Consider the following 23,105-nt stretch of genomic DNA (forward strand, 5'->3'; position numbering starts at 1 on the left):
TGACTAGTGATGTTGTCCATTTTTTTCATGTATTTATTGACCATTTGTATTTCTTTTCTGAAGTGTCTGTTCATTTCAGTTGCCCAGTTTTTGATTGGCTCTTTTGTTTGCAGAGGGGTCTAATGTTTTTGTGTTCTTTATATATTCTAGATATTGGTTCTCTGTGTAAGGAGTAGCTGATAAAAAAACTTTTCCATTTTATAGTTGTCTCATGGTTTCTTTAAATGAGACATCCAAAATATAAATAAAAAACAAAATTAAAGAGAGATTAAATAAGAAGTAGGGAGACAAAATTAAATAGGAAGTATGGAGACAGATTTTTCTCAAAAGGCAAGGGGATCAAGGGAGGCAGGGAAAAGGGTGTCCCAGCTCCACATAGGGAATGTAAGTATTGTGTACTGCAAACGTGTACTAATAAAAAAAGTGAAAAAACAACAACAACAACAGGTAAAAGGAAAGTTAGGAACTCTACTTCCGTACTGGTGTTCATTCCAGAGATGATTGTTTCTCAAATTGTGTTCTATCTAAAATGACAGGTTCTTGAGTGTAACCTAAACCTGTAGAATTAGTCCCTAAGAACAAGGTCTGGCAGTGTGCATTTACACATCTGATTAGATAATTCTGATGCACAGCGGAGCATCAGGTGATCTTTTTTTAATGTTTTAGCTTTCATCAGCTCCAAGTATATCCATCTTAAATGTAATCAGTTTGAGTAATCACAAATCACACTACCTTGTGATGGTTAGAATTGGAAGCAGAAAGTTAGCAATAAAAATACGGTGGTACCTCGGTTCACAAACTCAACTCTCCACACAGTTCTGGTTGCAAACCAAAATGGAACAAGAACCGAGTCAGATTTCCCCATAAAGTTAACATTGAACCCAACCGTGGAATTCGATTTGGTTCTTGTCCAATTTGGTTTGGGACCAGAATTGTGAAAAAAATCAGATTCATGAACTGAGGTACTGCTATAGGAGTAGGCCCCAAAATATGACTGCCAAATCCAAAGAATATATGTTATTTTTAAAAGAACATTGAATAAATAGCTTTAATTGTTTTCAACATTTAAATATATATAATTAATTATTATATTATTACTGATTATTTCTTGTGAAGAAATTATAATGCATGTTGTAAGTAATTTGTGACTCTCTGTTGAGACCAATAAAAGTAGTATTTCTTTTATAATCCTAAACACATATACTGATATACATGGATTTTTTGCAGAGTACTAAATTGATTTAGAAAAAAAAAAAATCTCCTATATTTTCTCTGCCATGTGGACCACATTTCGTTTTGTTGTGTTGTGTTGTGTTTACTTTTTTGATACTGGGGATTCAAACCAGGCACTTGGTATTGAAGCTATATCCCCCAGGCCTTTAATTTTTTTAAAGATTTGCCACAGGCTATTGCTGAGTTAGTAAATTGCCCAGACTGGGCTTGAGTTGCAGTCCTTCCACCTCACCCTCCCAGAGCGCTGGGATTATGGGCATCCGCCCACTCCCTGGTCTGGACCACATCTTAGGTGGTAGCCTTGCCTGTATTCCCATAGTGTGCGGCATGGTACCTGGTCCAGCGAAGGCCTGAAGTGAATCTTTTGAGTTAATGTTCAGTAGGCTGCATGTGTATCACACGTGGGATATGAATATTTTGTGTTTCAAGTGTTTCTTCTTTTCAGAGTAGTTAAGGAAATAACCTCTTTGCCCTTTCAATGAGTTACGTAATGGTAGTGGTATTTCCAGTTAGTAATTTATCCCCTTTCTTCCAAGTAAGCTAAAATTTGTCTATAAAATCTACCTAATTTGTCATTAATTTGGATGACAAATTTGAAGGGACATTTTCAAGGTGATGAAAATAATTCTTACAGTGTTCAAAGAATATCAGACTTTTATGAATCATTCCTCTTAAATGAATTGGCCATAGTCCAAACTAAAGTACAAATGGAAGGGGCTGGGGATTTAGCTCAGTGGCAAAGTGCCTGCCTGGCAAGTGCAAGGTCATGAGTTCGATTCTTGGTACTGGAAGAAAAATGAAACAACAACAACAACAACAACAACAACAACAAAAAAATACAAATGGATAAAAAACCTGAGGCAGAAAGTTTTACATTCTCTTCTTGGGTCGTTGCTGGTGTTCCAAACACAGACCCATTCATTTTTTTTCCTAACTTATTTTTAAAATTGTTTTTTTCCTATTAACCTATTTAGTGATTATTTCCCCCATAGTTTCATCATTTGTACTGACATTAGATCTTTTTTATCAGTCCAGTACTTACCTCCTCAGTCCTCTTAAATGTTTACCTAGTATATCAGTCTTGCTGTTGTAATAAGTGCTTAATAAATACCTCTATGAATATATTAAGAAAAGCAACTTGATGTGATTAACAGAATCTCTAGGATCATGTAACTAGGAGTTTTAATTCCATTCCCCTCCAGTTACCCGCTGTGGAATGTTAAAAACATGACTTAATTTTCATGTTGTCCACCTCGCAGGATTGTTGTGAGCGTTAAATAGGTTTGGGAGAAGCACTGAAAAGTACTGTTTGTGTGTGGTCCTGTTCTTAAACGTAGGAGGAACAAGCTTGACGTTCAGGAAAGCCTTATTCTGGGAAGAGTCGTAAGAAAAACCATTGAAAGGTATACAAAATATGGAAGTTGAAGATACTTCAGAGATTTTTACCATCTGTCCATTTCCTTTTAGTGTGTGTGAGAGGGTAGAGTGTGTGTCAGAAAATGAGAAACTATATCTTTCATTGTTAGACCTGTGACAGTTTTGGTACCCTTTAAATTTTTTATTATTGTTAACTGGTGCACTCATTTGCACAATATCTGCATGTTTACTAGTAAAAGGTATCAATATCCAAAACTTACACAAAGCATTGCTGTTTCTAGTCAGTAATTTTTTAATGTTATGGTGTTTAACCTACTGATAGAGAAAACTATTGTATTAAGATTTTACAAAACAGTATGAAGAATATAATGCTACTCTCATATGGATATGTATTCTGTTTATTCACTTCTCTCTCCAAAACCCTAAAATTATACATGCCAAAATGTTGAGTGCTTCTGATATGGGGTGTTACAAAATTTCAGCTAATACGCAGTATTAAATGTTTCTAAAGAGATTAATTATGTGATGCTTTTTATAGTTTTAAAACCATAACTAAATGTAGCAAGGTTGTCATCCTGGGGAGGTTACTACCCTTCAGATTTCGTTTGTTGACAAAATTAAAAGTTCTGGATTAGGTGTTCTCTATGGTTCCTTTTTGCTTTAAAGGAAGACTTTCTATGTTAGTTTTCTAGCTAGTCTTAATTTCTTAACTCTTATTTCAATTTAATCTCAGATATAGTCACGCTTTCTTCCAGTTAAAAAATCTTGTGTTTAAATAATATATTTTATAAATAACATGTGTATATATAAATGTATTTACACATATATTTTCTCCTTCTTCTTTGCCTCCATATAAGAAGATTCTGCATTATGGTTGTTTTTAACTCCCTTTCAAATGGCTCATAAATTCTCACCACATTTTGAGTCCTTCTAAAAATGTACTATGGGTACTTATCTTGTGAGTTAGCCTGTGTGGGTAAAAAGTTTCAAGTATTCCTTATTCTTTCCTGCCGTGTCTGACGTTCTACAATGTCTTTCATCAAGATTCCATGTCTGTGCCTTCTCATATGTAGTCTTATCATGGGAAGTGCTCAATAAATACTTTTGAGTAAGTGAATCCTTGTGCTTTTTTTTTTTTTTTTTTTTGAGGCAGGTTCTCCTTCCAGTGTAGTTGAGATTAGCCTCGAACTCACTATGTAGCTCAAGCTGGCCTTGAAGTTGGAGCAAACCTCCTGACCCAGCCTCCCGAGTGCTGGGATTACAGGTGTATACCACATGCCTGGTGAATCCTTATACTTTAATCACTTTTGAAACATGTATTTGGGCCTAACATATTCCTTTGTTTTAGTTTTTATTTTTATATTACTTTCTGAATTGTAGAGTAAGTCACATAGAATATAACTAACAAGGATATTAATAATACTGTGCTCAAGGCAAATTTAAAATGCACTCGATATGGTCTTCTATGTTTAATTTTCAAATTTTGCATTCATTTTAAAACATTATCCTATTCCGTTTTAATAGGAGGAGATACCAAACAGGAAATTAAGGTGTCCTTCCGCAAAGGATGAGGATTTTGTTCCTGACCTCTTTTGGGAAATACAACATATAAAACAAATAAGGAGTCCTGCCCCTGTGCTTGTTCCGCAGCATCCTCACTCTCTCAGGACCCATCTGTGCTCCTGAGGACTCTCAAGCCCAGGAGAACCCTGTATAGAAGTTGCTGTTGTAATTGTATCTGTCACAGTCTCTTGATTGATGGTTTCCTTTCTGTGTACTCATTTTTTCACTTTTCTAATCTAATACTTTGCTAATTTTCCCTTTGGGGGTTGGGATATGGATGTTTTGATAATGCATTTTCACGTTGAAATTTTCACTAGCATTTTGGTGACAATCTCTGTTGACCGGAGTTTATGAATGTCGCTCCAGCTGTCTCCGAGCCAGTCAGGCTTGGTTCTGTGTTGACTTCACCTGTGAGGTGGGGTTGGGCTCCCCCTTTCCCATAAATATCATGCAAATAAATAACCGTCCAATAACATTAAACAAACCAGAGAGTAGCTCAGCTTACATGTTTTCATTAGCTTCACACACGTTGCTTCTGGTCTGTACGTTTCCAGGTGAGGAATGTCAGAAATATTAAACTGAGGGTGGAGAGCAGTGGTGTTGTCTACGCTTGCTGATAAGCACAGGGAAATTACCGAGGAACTGGCCAGGACGAGATGGCTGTGTACACACTAGCAGGTTCATTCCCGTACGTTCCATTCCAGAAGCCAGTATACGCAGGGAGACGGGCTGTTCTCTCTGCTGTTCTGGAAAAGGTTTGGAAAGTCCAGGTTACCCCTAGAACTGATTACGCTGTGTGCTCTGGAGTGCAGACATTTAGTGTCCATCGCCGGGATTCATTGCTTCTCTTTCCTGTGTTTTGCATTGTAGCCAAGATTTGAGAGCTGCATCAGTCTCACTCTCTGTGAAGTTGTGTTAAAGTTGTCCTCTCACAGGCTAGAACATGCAAATACAGGGAGTGTAGATGCGTTCCTCTACCGAAATGAACATTATGTTATGAATGGCTCCGCTGGCTCGTGTGCAGTGGATGGTAGGAGCTCATGGCGGAAGTGGACCTGGACTACTGCCCTTTTTTAAAACCATTTTTCTTATCTTCTCCAGTCTTCTTTGCCTTTCTTTCTTGTGCTCATTTTCAGTTGCTTAAGCTTGTCTTCAACTTAATCACACAATTGACCTCTATAGTAAGGTAAATTGAAAAGCCCCTCAAATAGCACACTGCACAGAATTTCCCTCCTTCTCTCCCTTCCGTCCTTTTTTTTAAAAATAAAGGTGTTTTTTATTTCCTTGTTTTTATAGTGTACCAGATTAAAAAATTTTTCCCTAATAATAGATTACTTTCAAAATGAGAAAAACAATAAAAAAGAAACTTTAAGAAAATAATAATCAAATAATGAGCTTTCTCATTTCCTTAATGCTCTCTGTATTCTGCCCAGGCAAGAAGAATTGCGTAGGACCACAATTCTTTAATGTTAGGAGCTCTCTTTTTCACATTAGTCTTTGCTCTCTGAATACAAAGAAAAAATGGAGCTGGATTTCTGTTGTCATAGGGACTGCTTTGCAGCTTGGATCTCTTCTGTCTCCTTTGTGAGCATTACCAGTGCTTTATTTTCCTTCGTGGAGATAAGATTTCCATCTAGTATCATGAGCCTCATCCTGGAAGATGTCCTTTAACATTTTATCAGCACGATTGCTGATGATTGACAGCTTTGTTATTGTTTGGGTGCTCACCTCACCCCTGGCACGAGTGTGAATGATCATAAAAGCATGTTTACACAGAACTGTGTGTTTTAACTTCCCTTTTCTTATATTTGGAGAAAACATTCTTTTAATTTTGGGTTATAGATTATAGATCCTTGAGTGCAGAACATTTAGCCTGGTTATTTCATTGTTGTACACATGTGCATGTCTAGTAATAAAGAGCAGGTAACTGTAATGCTTCAGTCTAAAGAAAACCTTTCTAGATCATTTCCCTACCTACAGTGTAAAAGTGTTACCGTCTGTTGTCAAATTAGCTTGCGCGATGACATTTTAAAGGTATAAGATTGTAAAGTTACAAGTATGTACATAGGTGAAAATTTGGAAAAGGTAGTCAAATGTAAAGAAAACAAGTCTTACATAAATCTAGGGTTAGGGTTAGGGTTAGGATCATGTAGAGTTGATCACTATTAAAATTCTGCTGATGGATTTACTTTTAGATTTTTCTCTGTAAATATGCCTTCATTTACTCAGCAAAATGAGGAGCAACTGGATATGCAAGGGTTATGTGCAAGGGGTGTGTCCCAGACCCCGGAAACCCTAGTGCTTGAAAGCACAGCCAGAAACATAGCCTGTATATTCCTCCATATTGCTGTAGATATTAGCAGTTTTACCAAATATGTATTTTTTCTTATCCTACAAAATTAGGGGCTGGGGATTGAGCTCAGCGGCAAAGTGCCTGCCTGGCAAGCACAAGGTCGTGAGTTCGATTCCTGGTACTGGAAGAACAACAAAACAAACAAAATTGAAAATTTTGGCTTTTTCATTTAAGCAAACATTTTATGACTTCTCTTGGTGCTTTTGAATTGTCGGCGTCCCTGCTCTTGTGCTTTGGGGCCATTATTAAGTGATAAGAGTTGCTTGAACAAAAGCGCTGGAATTATGTGACAGACTGTCTGATACCTGAGAGGACCACTGAGTGCCCGACGGGCAGGTAGTGTGCACCTCCACGAAGGGTGATGAATGCCCTGGGACTTTAGTACACTACCTAGAACGGCATGCAGTTTAAAGTTTATGGGTTATTTACTTCTGGAACTCTCCGTGTACTATTTTCAGATAACAGTTGACCATGGGTAACTGAAACCATGGAAAATGAAACTGTGAATAAGGGGGGATTATCCTGTAGTTTAGTTTAGGATTTCTGCCCCTCACACTAGGTGTTGAACTCAGGGCCATTGAATTGAGTCACACACACAAACCACCACTGTTTTCTTTTGCAGTTTTAATTTTGAGACAGTATCCTGTTTAATTGCTCAGGCAGGACTTGAACTTGTGTTTCTCCCGTCTCAGTCTCCTGTATTGCTGGTATTACAGGCATGTAACACATTTCTTACTATATGGCAGCATTGTGCTCTGCTCTCTATCATTTGTATCTTATTTAATTCTGCTAATACCCTTCATTAAATATAAAAGATATACTTCATAATTTTCAAAAATATACTGTATACTCATATTATGCTTATTCTTTTTCATTTATTATTTTTCTTTCAGAAAACCAATGGAAAACCTAAACACAAAGATTAGTATGGTGGTTATACCTATGGAAACAGTGAAGGGAAAAAAAATTAGAGACAAATAAATGGGCTGTATCTTTTATTCGGTGTATTTTCAGTAGACAAACTATGATTCCGTTAGGATCTGGTAAAGTTGCGTATGGGGTATGTAAGCATTTACTGTCTGATTCCCTTCCCCATCTTTCTGTGTTTAATACATTTCATTATGAAGAATAAAAATGTCACATATAGAAGATATAAATTTAAAGTATTATAAGTCAAAACATTATATGTGTATAATTTATGAATCAAGAACATAAGTCAATAATTAAACAGACCTCTGTATTTATGTGACCACACAAACACATACATATGTACACACACCCAGCCACACACAAGTATTACATATTTGACGTATACAACTATAGTAGGCAGAGTTCTTGAGGGTGCTTTTCCTTGAGGAAGAGAGGTAAGATGAGGAACTAAGTATTAGGCTAACGGGATATTTCAGCTAGATCTGTTATATTTTAATTAGGGGTAAAAAGTTTGTTAATATGTCATACGTTTGCATTTATCAGTTTTTTCATAGGAATATGGATGTGTGGTACACTGAATCTACTTGGTATTACTTACTTCCATCTTTCTAAACAGGTTTTTTTTGTGTGCATGGGTACCGGGAATCAAACTCAGGACCTTGTGCTTGCCAGTCAGGTGCTGCACCATTGAGCTGTATCCCCAGCCCTCAGAAAGGTTTTAAAAACCATTAACCACTTGACAGACACCTGGAGGTTATTGTATGTAGATGATGACTGTTTGAATAAGTACCAGTATCTTAACAACTAAATGTTTTATCAACCCGTTTATCAGGAATATCACTGCATTATCAGATAAATTAATTGTGGATCATATTTTTCAAAGAATCCAGGTCAATGACCAGATCGTGGAGGTGGATGGAATCAGCCTGGTGGGTGTCACACAGAATTTTGCTGCGACGGTTCTGAGAAACACCAAGGGCAACGTCAGGTAAATATGTGGTCTTAGAGATACACAATTTGATCACTATACGTTTTGTTGAATTTTGGTTTTCCCTTCTTTTACCTAAAAATGTAAGTACTTACAATGAAAATTTTAATTGAATACTAAAAACACTGGAAATCAATATGGTTAGTTATTGAGCTATATTAATTGCCAGTTGTTAATTGTAATGGTTGATAACAGTATGTCAACTTGAGAAGTCTAGGAGCTTAACTAAGTGACTCAGCAGTTCTACATCCTAGGGTGTAGAGGACATGTCCTAACCTGTAGGATGTTGTTCATTGTGTCAACTTGAGAAGTTTAGAAGTTTAGCTAAGTGACTCTGCAGGGGGCCAGGGTCCTCATTTTGTAAACATCTGAGCCTGTGTGCAAGAGGAGGGCACAGAGATGATGTGAATGCTACACCTGCCAGAAGGCAAGAAGGCTGTGTAGTGTAAGGGAAGAAAAGAGGCTTGCTCTCCTCTTTTGGCTCTTGCTGCTTTTGCTGTCTTCTGCTGCCTTGAACTGCTGCCCCTGTGCCATGTGCCACCCTGCCTTGGAGCCAGCTGATTATGGACTGAAACCTCCACAAACTGTGAGCTAAATAAACCTTTCCTTCATTAATTTTGGGCGTCAGGTATTTTGTCTTAGCAATGAGAGAAAAGTAACTAAGACACTAATATATTAAGAATTACTGGCCAGGCAGTATTTCTGGTTGTAGCTTTAAGAAATATTAATTTAGACCCTAAATCTTTTTACCAAAACCAAGTATACAGTTATAAAACCAATTACACATAGGCTTAATGAGACACATTACAGTGGTATCTCAGTTCACAAGCTTAATTTTTCTTTCCATGATTCTGGTCACAAATCAAATTGGGTGAAAACTGAATCAAATTTTCCCATACGTTCAACATTGAACCTAACCAAGTAATTGGTTTGATTCTCAGTCGACTTAGTTTGGGCCTAGAATCGTGGAAAGAATTAAGTTCATGAAACAAGGTACCCACTGAATTTAGACAGGCAGAATGGTTTGAGGTTAAGTATATTTTAAAAATCCACTTACTATGTTAAAAGAATTGGCTCGTACCAGTCTTTGATGGACTGTAAGTTTACTACCTTAATTGGACAGAAAATGAATAAAGAGCCAACTAAAGTGAAGGTTTGAAATCAGTTCATTTGGTAATAGTTTACTTTTTAAAAATAGTATTTCTTACGTTCTCATGCTTTTCCAAAATCCTGTAATGGAAGCATAAGGAGACATTTAATATGTGTAATTATGAAAGTGGCATAGTGTCTCATCATGGATTGAGACCAGCAAACATTTGGAAAATGTGCTTCACATAAAGAGGACACAGTAGAGTTTCACTGCAGTGTATTTGATGTTGTGCAAGCACGAGTTCAAGTTGTAGACTTTTCCAGGGGGAAAGCACTGTTTGATATTGAAAGGCTAATTTAGGGAATCAAGCTGTTGGTTAGCCCTTGTAGGATACTTCTTTGACCATTCACAGTCCTGAGGAAAGAAAGAGTACGGGAAAAGCCACTGATGCTGTTTCAAAGCTGAACAGGAAGACTCCTAATGAAATATGATCGGCTTTTTCCAGGTCACCCTCTGTTCTTGAGACGGCACTTTCTCATGTCAGTATCGCACTTGTTTTGGAGCTGCCCACCAGACTTTAAGATATATTAAAACATTAAATAAGTAAGATACACATTCAATTTGTAAGAACATTTCTCAGAAAAGAATTTGTAGTGATGTGAAATCATACCCATCCCTTTTTTTCACATCTGACTGTTGACCATATAATTTTGTGTCGTTATCAAAACTTGAATAGATTGCAAATTGCTTCTTCACCGATCTGCCTGATCTCACCTTTTTACCTCCTTCAGACGGTCTTAATCTTTCTCCTAATGGAATAATGTAAGTACAGTTTTCAAACATATGATGGGCTATCATAGAAAAGGGATTGACTTTCTTTTTACCCCAATTAGTAGAAAATTGATTACACAAGTAGTCGAAATAATAATCATGCATCCATCACATTCATCTCCTCTTCAGAACTGTCAGTGGCCCTCCGTTCTGTGTGAGATGTACGCTTCTGGGCCTGGCATTAAACATCTTTCATCACGTGATGATCCTAGCACTTGCCTTTATATTCATTTGATGCTTTGGTGTAGTCACACGGTGGCACCATGCTTCCGACATGACTCTTGAATTAGCCTTTTGGGGTCTTTCTCTCTGCTGTTTAAAATGCTGTCTTCTACTTAGAAAGCACCTCTCCTAAAGAACCTGTTGCAGCTCGTTTTCCTCCAGGATGTCCCCTGCAGCATCCTTGTCCTCTGGTGGCCCTTCTTTCCCATAACGCTCCTTATTTGCACCACCTTCTGATTTTCAGGTTACAAGGTACTCTTTTGTCTTTAAAAGGCATGTATCCAAAAGCGCCTGCCTGGCAAGCGCAAGGTCGTGAGTTCGGTTCCCGGTACCGGAGAAAAACCAAAAAAAAAAAAAAATAAATAAAAGGCATGTATCTTATTTCTCATTCCCTTGGCAAAAATCTTGATGTAAACGTGGAATTTTAGCTTCCTTTGCTCTTCCCAAATTATTTATCCCAGGATCTTAATTTATTGAAATTACTCCATCTTATTAAACTATGAAGAAAACACATTTCTTCAATTTTAACTTTTAAAAAATACTTGAATCCTCTGAGTATATTATTAAGGAAAAGCTTTTGATAAGATCTTAATAAAAACAGCATTCAGTAAATAAAATTGATAAATCCTTAGCTGACCTTACCAGTAAAAGGAAAGACTGAAATTCATGTTTTGAGGAATGAAAAGGGTTAAATCACTACAGAACCTGTGGAAATTCAGAAGATAATCAATACTTACTGTAAAAAACAAACTTTACTCTAAGATGGAAAACACAGAAGAAATGGACAGATTGCTAGGTACATATGAATTACCAAAGCTAAATCAAGAAGATATAAAAATTCTAAATAACCCGGTTAATGAGATTAAAAATGTAATTAAAAGCTTAGCAACAAGGAAAAGCTGAGGTCCTGATGGATTCACTGCTGAATTCTACTAGAAATTTAGAGATGAGGAGAAGGATGTTCCTTGAAGGGTAGATGTGGCCAACTCAGCCACAGTATTTCTCTTCTCCCTCTTGGGTCTCACACAGCTCATTGTTTTACTATAAGGTTCACGTGAAGCACCTTGGTACCAAGAAGTCCAAACTCTGTTTGTGGTAGGGCCCCCTCAACATAAGCTATTGTCTAGGAACATTTCTACTACATGAACACTAAATGACCAGCCTCAATCATTAGAAAACTCTGGGGTTCATTTCTTACTCAGGGTTCTCCTGAGAAACAGGACCAAGATGAGGGAGGAAAGGTGGATGGATGGATGGATGGATGGATGGACAAACAGATGGACGGACAGACAGACAGAGATGGATGGACAGAACTGGCTCATGAAGACCAAGAAGACCGATGGCAAATATAAGAGACAAGTGCTATAAAAATGTCCAAATTTAAGAAGAAATTGAGGCACAGGGAAATTTAAATACTTGTGCAATTCATACAATTGACAATTATTGAGCAGGAAACTGAGTACATGAGGTCTAGTTTCATCTGAAAAAAGGCCATTATCAGAAAAATCTGTTCTTGGTAACTGGTCTCAACATCAGAGAAAAGCATCAATAAATATTTTACGTGTTATTTATGGTTACTGACAGAATCATCTCTATGATTTGACTGCCATGCTAGCTATAGTATAATTCAGAACACATTTCCCTCTTCCACAAAGAGTAACACAAAAGATTTAATTAGTTGTCTAAGTTTGTGACTGCTGGCAAAATGCTAACACGAGGCTAAATTTTGTGTACAGAAATAAATGGAAAACAGTTTTGTATAACTTTGAATTAATCTGTTAATATCTAGTGATTTCCACTTTCTTTCAGTAAATGTACAAGTGATTTTTACCTCTTTCAAACTACTTCTGATTATTTTCTCTTAATGAACTTATAATTTATAGTTCAGAATTAATTTCCCCATATGTAAACATGGACCAACAAACATAATTTGGCTTTTAAAGATCTCCAAGAAAAGTATCATTTAGTATATTCTAGTAGAAAAATGAACTTTGAATTGCTAGATAAATCTGTTGATTCTAATTAACTGAGTCCAAACTGTTTATTTTTTATATAACGCAGAATGTGATGATGAGAACAAAAATTTATTCTAATTTGTTAACTATGTTAACATTGGGCAATGCATTCATCAATAATTATAAATACTGTAGGTTTTTAAACAGCTATTAAAACATTTTGTGTACCATGATACCCTGAACTATACAGTAAAAACATACTAAATATAATTAATCTAATTGCAGAGAAGCAGTAAATGCACCATACAGCGTTGTGGTGAAGTATGAATTAACCTAGAGCCCGTAGGGATGGAACAAGTGATCATTTGGAGTTGTCTGACGCATGGTTTCCCCAGGATCCTTGCTGAAAGCTATGAAATGCGCCAAATAGGGATAAATGATGTTTTGCAAATCTAGATCAATGATTAGTTTGAAAGTAAGATATAACAGTGTATCAGAATTGCTTTGTAGAAAAGCTGGATTTGTAACTGGTACCTGATTTAGTAGACTATTACGGTTAATTGTATTTGCCTTTGTAACTGGGCAAAGGTATGCCCAGATACTTTTAAGACGTCATCTGGGTATACCTATGAAGGTGTTTCTGGAGGAGATGACCGTGGAATTAATTGACTGAGTGAAGATCATCCTCACCAGTGCACCCACAGATGAAACAGAAACTTGGAGATGGGGTGAATTCAAGCACCCTGTTTGAGCCGGAACATACATCTTCTGTTACTCTTCCACACTGGCACTTCTGGTTCTCAGGCATTCTAACTTCAGTCCAGGAACTACCTCAGTGTCTCCCGTGGGACACGTGACATCTACTTGGCCACTTACTCTATTGCAAGTCTCAGTTCGTAAATCACTTCGTCAGTGAATGAGTATTATCATGTTACACAATTTATATTGTCTAAACCCCAAGCCAATTTCTATCTTATTGCTGTGTTTTCAATTTCATTTCCATAGCATTCATGTAATAATCCTCTGTTGATCTTGCCCTCCTGGTATTGGCTGTCTTTTTATTCTATTTTGATTCCTCTTGAGGCCGTGTGGTGATTAGAAAATGGAGGAAGTAATGAGCTGTGACTTCCAAAGCTAACTTACAGAATTACCTTCCTGCTTGGTTTTTGGTCACCAACCCTGAGAAGTCCAGCTGCCACACTGAGAAGGCACTCGGGCACCCTCTGAAGATTGCTTATACAAGGCAGGAATTGGGCCTGCCAACAGCCAGCGCCCGTTTGCCAGACATACGGGGAGGCACTGGCAGCTCCTCCAGGCAGCGAAGTATTTAGAGGACTGTAGCCCTCACGGAAAATAAGCTTGAACTTCGTGGGAAACCCAGAGCCTGATCTGCCCAGCCATTCCGTCCCTCAATTCTTGACTTCCAGCAACTGTGGAACTAGTGTTTGCAGATAGTAGGGTCTTACATCAACAAATATAACTGAACACAGATTTTGGCACCGGAGTTTCGGCTGTAGCTATGAGAAAAACCTGAAAATGTGGAAGTGGATTTGGGACTGGAGTTAGTGAGACGGGAAGAACACTGAGGAAAGTGTTGGCAAAATCCAGAAGTCTCTGCAGAGACTGTAGTAGAAACCTGATAACCGTAAGGATTATTGCCTGATTGCCAAGCTGGTGAGGGCTTAAGAAGGAACATGAAAACGTTATTGAAACTGGAAGAAAGAAGATCTTTGTTATGTAATGACAGAAAGCTCAGCAACATCTTCTGTGCTGTGGTAGAGCACAGAAAATAATACCTAATAAGCTGACTGGGCCATTTAGCTCATGAGATTTCAACGTAGCTTGTTCTTGGTGTGCATCATTAAATATGAAAGAAGGCAGGTAAGTTCAAAGAAGTTAAAGGGATTTAGCCCTAACCTCATTGTGGCTCTGATGCCGCTTACATTCAAAAGCCTAAAAGCAAGCCTCGGAGAGACCTGTTTCCAGGTGACTTAACTGTTTCAAAATAATGCTCAGAAATATTTATTGGGCTACCGAAAAGATCTCAGTGTGTCACATCTGAGCAAAAATTGGCAGCCACGTCAATAGAGACTGTAACAACTTAAGATGAGTAGAAAATTTACAAACTTCTGTAGGGATGTGAGAAATAGTAAAATTAGTATACGACAACATTAAGACAGTTACAACTACATTTTAAGAATGCAAGAAAAGTAAAGACAAGACTGATTCCTCTTGAGGCCATATGGTGATTAGAAAATGGAGGTGAAAAATCATTTGCTCACCTCAGCAGATGTAGCTTTAAAAAAATACAAGAAATTTAAAATAGGAAGGTATTTCTCTCATGTAGTGAGGAGCATCTAAGTAAAACTTTCAGCTAATACCATACTCAGTGGCCAGAGACCAAATGTTCCCCTCCCTCAAAATCAAGAATTCTGCACATATATCCACTGTCACCAATTTTATTCAGTTTCTGTACTTCAGACAAAATGAAAACAACTTAAACAATGGAAAAAATAGATCAGATTCATGCATCAGAGTACATAATATTGCCAAGATGTTTACTTCCCCCAATTAACCTGTCCATTAAACATAACCCCTTAGCTGGACATGATAAGGCCTCTAATCCCAGCACTCTGGAGGCTAAGACAAGATCACAAGTTTGAGGTCACCCTGGCCAACTCAGAAAGAGCTGAGAGATTGTTTTGTAGAAGTTACCATTATTTTATTTTACTTTATTTTTTGTTTTTCTTCTGGTACCAGGAATTGAACTCATGACCTTGCGCTTGCCAGGCAGGCGCTGCGCTGCTGAGCTAAATCCTCAGCCCCCAGAAGTTATCATTATTTTACAAAGATCAAAGTTGGAGGGCTTTTACTCTCTGAAGTTTTTACCAATCAAGGTAGTCTGGTGCATGCATAAAGATAGTAATGATAAACTAATGGAACAGAAATAATTGCAATATAGACCAGCAAAAATTTAAAGGAATTTTCTTTTATGAAAGCAACAAAATAATGTAGTGGAAGAAATTATAGTTTTCTCAACAAATGGTGCCAGACAGTTTGAGTAACCTCATTAAAAGCAAAACAAAACAAAATAAAACAAAGAAATGAACCCTTGACCCGTTATGACACAGCGTATCTAAAAACTGCAGCAGCTAAAAGCATAAGATCTATGAAAATAAGCAAAAGTTTTTATGATCTTGTATTAATCAGAGATTTTTTTTTTTAAGTACAATAGCAAAGTATAAACCAGAATAATGGTAAATAAAGCTGCATCAAAACTTAAACCATTTGCTTAGAAGTTATCTTAAGAAAAATGAGAAAGAAACCAGAAAATGAGTATTAATAGAACAAATTCTGATAAAGAAATTATATAGAAGATCTAAAGGACATTTAAAGTTATAGTACTCTTAAGTACAGTTTTAATTCAACCTGATTAAAAATCACTCAAAGAGTTTACCAAAGAAGGCACATAGTTTAAACACACGAAATGCTGCTTAACATGGCTGATCATTGGGGGAACACAAATTAAATCCACAGTGAAGTGTGTCCATACCACTGCTAGAAAAGCTGAAATTTAAAAGACTGATAATTGTAATATTGCTAAACAGTGTGGAGCAACTTTAACATTTATTCATTGCTGATGGGAATACAAAACAGCACAGCCACTCTGCAGAACAGTTTGACAGGTTCTCATAAAGTTAAACACACATTTACTGTACCAGCCAGCAGTTGTACTCCTAGCTGTTTACTCAAGAGCAATAAAATATATACCTGCACAAAGACTTACACTTGAATGTTCATAGGAGCTCTGTTTGTAATAGCTCAAAACTGGAAACAGCTCAGAAGTTCTTCAACTGATAATTGGATACATAAAGTGTATTATACTCCGTACAGTGAGATACTTCTCAGCCATGCCAAAGCACAAACTACTGATACATTCAGCACCTTGTAGGACTCTCAAGATCCTTGTACTGAGTAAGAAAAACCAGACACAAAGGCCTTTAGACTCCTTGATTCCATTTCTGTAAGATCCTAGGAAATACAAAGCTATCATGACAAAACAAGTCTCTGGTGGTTCAGAGCCACCGATGGGTGGAGGGCACCGCCTGCACAGTGGAAAGGAGAACGTTCCTGACGTGGTCAGTTTGTTATGTATAAGTTCGATCTCAATAAACGTGAATTTGTGTGATATTAAAAAGCACCATATTAACTGATTGCTATTAATGATGGCAGTGCCGTAGAAAGGCGGATTCCTCCCTTTAACAAAGGTAGATGTAATCAGACTGAATTTTCCTAATACTCTGTAGATTTGTGTAGTGCTGTGTACTTTTATTTTAAACACCACTTAATCAGTTTTGACTAGTTAACCAGAAAAAAATCATACAATTCTCTACACCTGGACCTTTTTCCTTACTCTAACATGGATTTGCAACGTAATTTTTAGGAGTTCATGTTCTTGAGTCTGTAACTATATGAAGGACCTTAGCTGTCTTGATTTTTCACTGCACCGGGCCTAGTTAATGTCTCTGTTGTTACATAATATGTATCACAGAATGCAGAGACCCAGAACAACAAATTTTTGTTGTCTTGTGTTCTCTGCAATCCAGGCCAAGCCATCACAAGAGCTTCTCTGCAGGGATGCCTCATAACGTGGAAACCGGCTTCTCTAGAAAGTCATCCAAAAGAATGCCCAGAGCAAACCTGCTAGCTTTTCGTAAACTGATACGGAAAGATCATCTCTCCTGTTCTGTATTTGATATGACAAATGTGCATTAGTACATGTGGGCACACTCCAGGGAGGGAATTATACAAGACATGAATGTCAAGATCAGGGATCACTGGGGTCCATATCAGGGACTGCTGGCCCCAGTAGTGACTAAGTAGATGGACAGATAGATGAATGGATGGATAGGATGGATGGATGGATGGATGGATGGATGGATGGGTGGATGGGCAGAGATGATGGATGGATAGGTAGATGAATGTTATACTACAGTGTTGCATACCCAGCTTAAGAGGAACTCCGAGGGGGCTGGGGATTTAGCTCAGCGGCAAAAGCGCCTGCCTGGCAAGTGCAAGGTCGTGAGTTCGGTTCCCGGTACCGGAGAAAAACCAAAAAAAAAAAAAGAGGAACTCCGAAAAACTTGAAATAGTTTAGGAAAAATTGACCAAAATGATTGAGAGGTGTAAACATTTTTCTTCAATATATACAGGTTAAAAGACTCTACATTTTGCCATAAAAGTGGAAAATTTAAATAAGATGTGATAAGATTTATAGGGCGTTTGTATTGCGTTAAATAACCCTTAGTTATTGCAGGCTGATCAGGCCTGCAATCTCTCAAGCAAGTGGATGGTGAAGGCTTATATAAATGAGACAATTGAAATGATTTCAGGACGACAGGAGGGTTCAACCCTCTTACAGACTTCCAGGTTCTCAAGGTTGACACCAAGACTTCCCGAGTGGCCCTTATTCATTAGGTTTTCAAATAAATGAGGAGGATACTGAAGAAAATGCAGGAATCAGGGCAGGACTTGGGAATCCCCTTAAGGACTTCTCCAAGTAATACTTACGTTAATTGAGGAGAACTATATTACCTTCAGGAACCCCTTCAGGAAGGAGTGAGATGCCTGCAGCTACAGTCTCCTTTCAGGTAATTGTCCTCAGCTGGGGCCTTACCTTGTCCTTTGAGGTGTCACAGCTTCACAGGTCAATACAGGCCTCAGGGGTGACCAGGGCTCGTAGAAGTTCATTTACCTCGAGTCCACTGCCCATCTTCGGACAAGGTGCCTAAGCTTAGGACAACTTACAAGTGAACATGGAGAGCTGATTGGTTAATATTAAATCCTACTCAGAGCAGCTTCATAGTGGTTTCTATCACATTTGAATGAGTGAAGCCTAGAAAAGGGGTTCCACAGCCATGCTAGTACTCAGCAGTTACAAGAAATTGTTATTGTAGGGGAGAGGTTTTGTTTCAATGTGAGGAAATTCCTAATGATTTGTATGTTTTCTGTTTACTGTTGCTCACATTAAACTAAGTACCTTTGGGGAACTGCTGGCTACCCATGACCGATAATCATTTGTTCATTGTGCATTTATCCCCACCAAATGGATTTAGTTACTTTTCTTTTTCTGAAACATGGCCTCATTATGTAGTTTAGGCTGAACTCACTGGGTAGTCCAGGCTGTCTGAGCACTAATGGCAATCCTCTTCTCTCGGCCTCCCAAGTGCTGGGATTACAGGAGTGCAACCCCATGCCTGGCTTAATTACTTTTTAATATGGAGCCTATTTCACTTCTGAAGGCCAGAGGATTTTATAGCAGTTGTAGTTACAGATAATATTAGTTAATCTGACATTCTTAAATATTTATCCGTTTTGGAAGATACTATAAAATGCAAAAGGAAATATAAATGACACCAGAGTTTTTATAAATATACACTGTTAATATTTGTATAGACACTTAGACATGTAATTTCTAAATATGGAAATAATGTTCGTTCTGTTTCTACTTAAGATTATGGAAGTACAATAAATCCTGAAATATTTTCACCTCATACTTTTTCATTGCCATTGTAGCATGGAAGACAGTTGAGAATTTAACTTTTTATGAGAGCTTTTGGTTTTGTGATTATGCAAGATAGTGTCATATATTACACATATTATTTATATATATTATACATTGTGTATATGGTGAGCAATAAGGGTATTTCTGTGTTCATTGAAACCATTAATCATTGTGGGTTTTATTTACTGCCAAGACTACCGCTTTCTCTGAGAGAAGAGGAGAAGCTACTGTGGATTTGAGACCACGGATAGTAGAACTTTTTAATCTTAAATATGTAAAAATAATCAACTACTGCTTGTTTTAGAAAGATTAAATCCTATAGGGATTTCAAACATCTAATCAAAGGGGACTGGATATGACAGGGCCTGTTATAAGTATTTTCTGTTGTCACTATTTACAGGTTAACAAACTACCTTTTTAATGTCCATACACACACCTGAGACATCCAAGCTAACCATTAAATAAAGAAACATCATTTCTGGAAAGGGTACAGAATTTTTGGAAAATCTCTTTTAAATTTACATATATTAAGTGGTTTGTAGCCCTTGAAGTAGCATGTTTATGAATTTTTAAAAATTAAAATGTAATAGAAAATTCTTAAAACTTATAGCAGTTTAGATATAAAATGCTCCTCAAAGAAATAGTGCTTATGATTAAGCTTATATACTTTGGGGGTACCTTCTGAAAGCAAACATTTTCATAGAGGTGAATTCAAAATTTTATATATACAGTATGATAAGTTAACTCTGAAGGTGGAAAGGAAAAATCTGTAGGACTATGGAATAATATATAAATAAGGGGCGCAGTGTTTGGTTGTGTAAGACTTTAATCCCTAACCATTACTAATAGATTTTAGTGAAAATGTGTAGAGATACATTTATCACCACTTGCTTGTAGAAATAAGTTAAATATTTTAAAAGCTATTAAGTTCAGAGAAAGGCTGACCGTATAGTGTGGTTACCCAGGAAAAAAGATACTTTTTACAAAAGTCCTCAGAAGCATTCTGAGATCTGGTAACTCATAAACAACACAGTGAAATGAATGTTCAAGTATCATATTTGTGCATCTATTTTTGTGCTTTTTAAGACATATATTCAAGTTTTGATATACCATAAATATTTATTTAATATTAGCATGAAATAACTGATTATATAAGAAGTAATATCTATATCTTGATGTAGCTCTTCCATTTTTGGAAGAGCTTAATTCTATGTTAAGATTTTTAAAATTTACTCATGCTTGTGAGCCCAGCTTTGGGAGGATGGGGTAGAAGGATCACCTGATTGAGGTTAAGGTGGGCGTTAAAGTGACACCCTATTTCAAAATAAAAAGGGCCGGGGCTGTAGCTCAGTGGTAGAGTCTTGCCTAGTAGGCACAGTGTTCTAGATTTAATCCCTAGCATCACATCACAAAAAAAAGAAAAGAAGAAAGAAAAAATGTATTTCAATGTTACTTAGAATCTAATCAACTCATCAAATGGATCTCCTAGAATAGAGGCATCTAAACTCCACATTCCTTGGTCTGGTAGTATATGAAAAGAAAGTGAGTGACTGATGTGTCTGTCATTATTTATCATATCTTGGAGGCATGCAGGGGAGAGTGAACTGTTCTTTGGGAAATAATTCACATTGAAGCAAGGTGATTTTTTTTTAAGCACTTAAAAAAGGCCATACTAAAAACACAGACCTGAATCATAGATTTTAGTTTTAGTTTTGCTGTGATTTGTCAACTATAAGCTTTGAAAATACTAGTTTTAATTTGAATATCTGTTCAAATTTAGTTTTAGTTACTTTATCCTTTACAGATACAGAGATTTTTTCATTCTATGTTGAAGAAAAAAATTAAAAAGTGATGATAAAAGTATTTTTCTCTTAAACTTTAAGTTTAGAAGTGCACTGATTTGACTACAGGTATTATTTCACGTGGAGATAATGTCTGAGATATAAATCCTGGTTGAACAAAAACATCACTTGACTTGGCCATTTATCTTGAAAGGGACTGATTGTTGCTGACATAATTGTATTAAAAGTTTTTAAAACCTAATTTAAAGTGATCACAGAATCTGTACTTTCATATTTAAATGACAACAGAAACTGAAATTTTCAGAACCCATTATGCCAAGTATTTTTATCCTTTTTCTATGGTTGAACTACCAGAAAAATAACTAACTCTGTTTTTAAAAGTGTGATCAAATAGAAGGTAATTGGGACGGTGTGTGTACTTCTAAGTGCATTCAGCCGTATCATGACAATAATAATAATGCATAGTATAGATAAAAAGAACAATCAACATGTATTAAACACTCTGTAAGCACCAGATAAGCTTTTTACAGGCTTATATAATGTGAATTTGTTGTAGGTATTAGGCTCATTTTACAAATATGGAAATAAGGCTTAGAAATACTAACACATTCAAGGTCACAGAATCTGTATGTGGTATTTAGAGTCCAGTGAATTTAGGCTACTTTTTCCCTATTTATAGGCCCTTTTAACTCCTAAATTATACCATTACCACACATCCATATTCCGTATCTAATTAAAATAATCTTATTTTAAATTTGATATTTTATGCTGAATTCCATATATTCTAGATTTTATAATCTCATAGGCCATACTTACACATTTAGTTTAAAAATGGACCAAACACTTCACGCGCCACCAGAGGTGGTGAACCTGTGACACACGTGCCACAGCTGGCTGGCCCTTATCATTGAAAGCCCTGTGAGGTTCACCAGCGTTGGTATGTACAGAGTAATGTGACTGTTACAGTCTCCTCCGGAATTTCTCAGTTTTGTCATAATAATAGTGTATCCAGATCCCTTCGGGTGTACATTACATTTTATTCCTCGATGACCTGCACCTGAGGTTAGGTAGGAAGCCCAGACTCATTTGGCCTGCCCTGGTCAGCACACCTTCCGTGGGCCTGACACCAGCGGGGAGCTGCTAGGTGGAGCCCGCAGCTGCTCTGAGTTCTGAGCTCAGCCAGCCCCCTCCAAGATGGCTCCCGGCCAATCACTGTCTCGTGCAGGAAGACTGAGCCCTCAGCACTCACTGCCAGCCAGCGCACTCCTCCACGTCCACTGCTCCCCTCCACTGCTGCATCTCTCTGTGGAGGCCTCAGAGGTCGCCGGCAGTCACCGTGGGTCCCCAGGTCTGAATTGCCCCTCTTGAGCAGTGAGTCCTGTCTCAGAAGGTGCCTCAGGCCATGCTCTTCATTGAAGTTTCTCTCTTCATGCTCTCCGTGGGCTTCAGTTCAGATCCTTTCTGGGTCCAGGCGACCCACTTCCCTCCTTCTTGCCTTCCTCACATTGCTATGTTCCAGCGTCTGGATGGCAGCTCTCAGAGAGGCTCTTTTTCTGCTGCCTACCACTCTGCCATCTTTGCAACTACTAGTGAATATAACGACTTCATTAAAGGAAACCGTCAAGGACAGAAGCAAGATTAAACTAAGAGTCCCATTCAGAGTAATGTTAAGTGATATTTAGAAACTACATCTTCAAAACATACTGTGATTTTAGAAAAATAGAATGATTGCTAGACATGATAATCCCAGCACTCAGGAGGCTAAGGTAGGAGGATTGTTGCAAGTTGAAGGCCAGCCTGGCCTACATAGTGAATTCAAGACCAACCTGAACTACATAGTGAGACCCTGTGTCATGGAAAAGAAAATAGAATGGTATATTAATGAGGACCCATGTTAAGTAAAGATTGTTTGAGCGAAACACCTTGTTTCGAGAAGGATGTGTTGTAAGTGTTGCTTGTAATAAGTAAATGTTTTCCTTGTTTTTTTCCCCCCATAGGAATTAGTATAACAGTTAGTTCCCTTCATCCCTTTAATTTTTGGACTACAGTCTTTCTCCTACCATCGTTTCCCTCAAAAGAATTTCTTCTAAAAACAAAGCAAAGTATATTACTTCTATTTCCCTTTCCTATGAGCAAAGTTGTGGTAACTTAACAAAAAGTCCCTGTCCCTCAGTTAACTATTTAAGTGATGCTATA

At 37.4% G+C, this 23,105-nt stretch overlaps 1 protein-coding gene across 10 annotated transcripts in view; it reads left to right on the forward strand.

The window, feature by feature from the left end:
- The window catches only part of Ppp1r9a (protein phosphatase 1, regulatory subunit 9A), a 284,300-nt gene that overhangs the window by 176,330 nt on the left and 84,865 nt on the right, over window positions 1-23,105 (forward strand). For all 10 annotated transcript variants that reach the window (XM_005388052.2, XM_005388055.2, XM_005388054.2 and 7 more), the window contains exon 5: window positions 8,340-8,444. In XM_005388052.2, coding sequence (XP_005388109.1) covers window positions 8,340-8,444 — 105 coding nt within the window. The remainder of the gene's footprint in view (window positions 1-8,339; window positions 8,445-23,105) is intronic.

Source organism: Chinchilla lanigera, unplaced genomic scaffold (genome assembly GCF_000276665.1).
Source record: "Chinchilla lanigera isolate Chin_1 unplaced genomic scaffold, ChiLan1.0 scaffold00031, whole genome shotgun sequence".
Classification (NCBI taxonomy): Eukaryota; Metazoa; Chordata; class Mammalia; order Rodentia; family Chinchillidae; genus Chinchilla; species Chinchilla lanigera.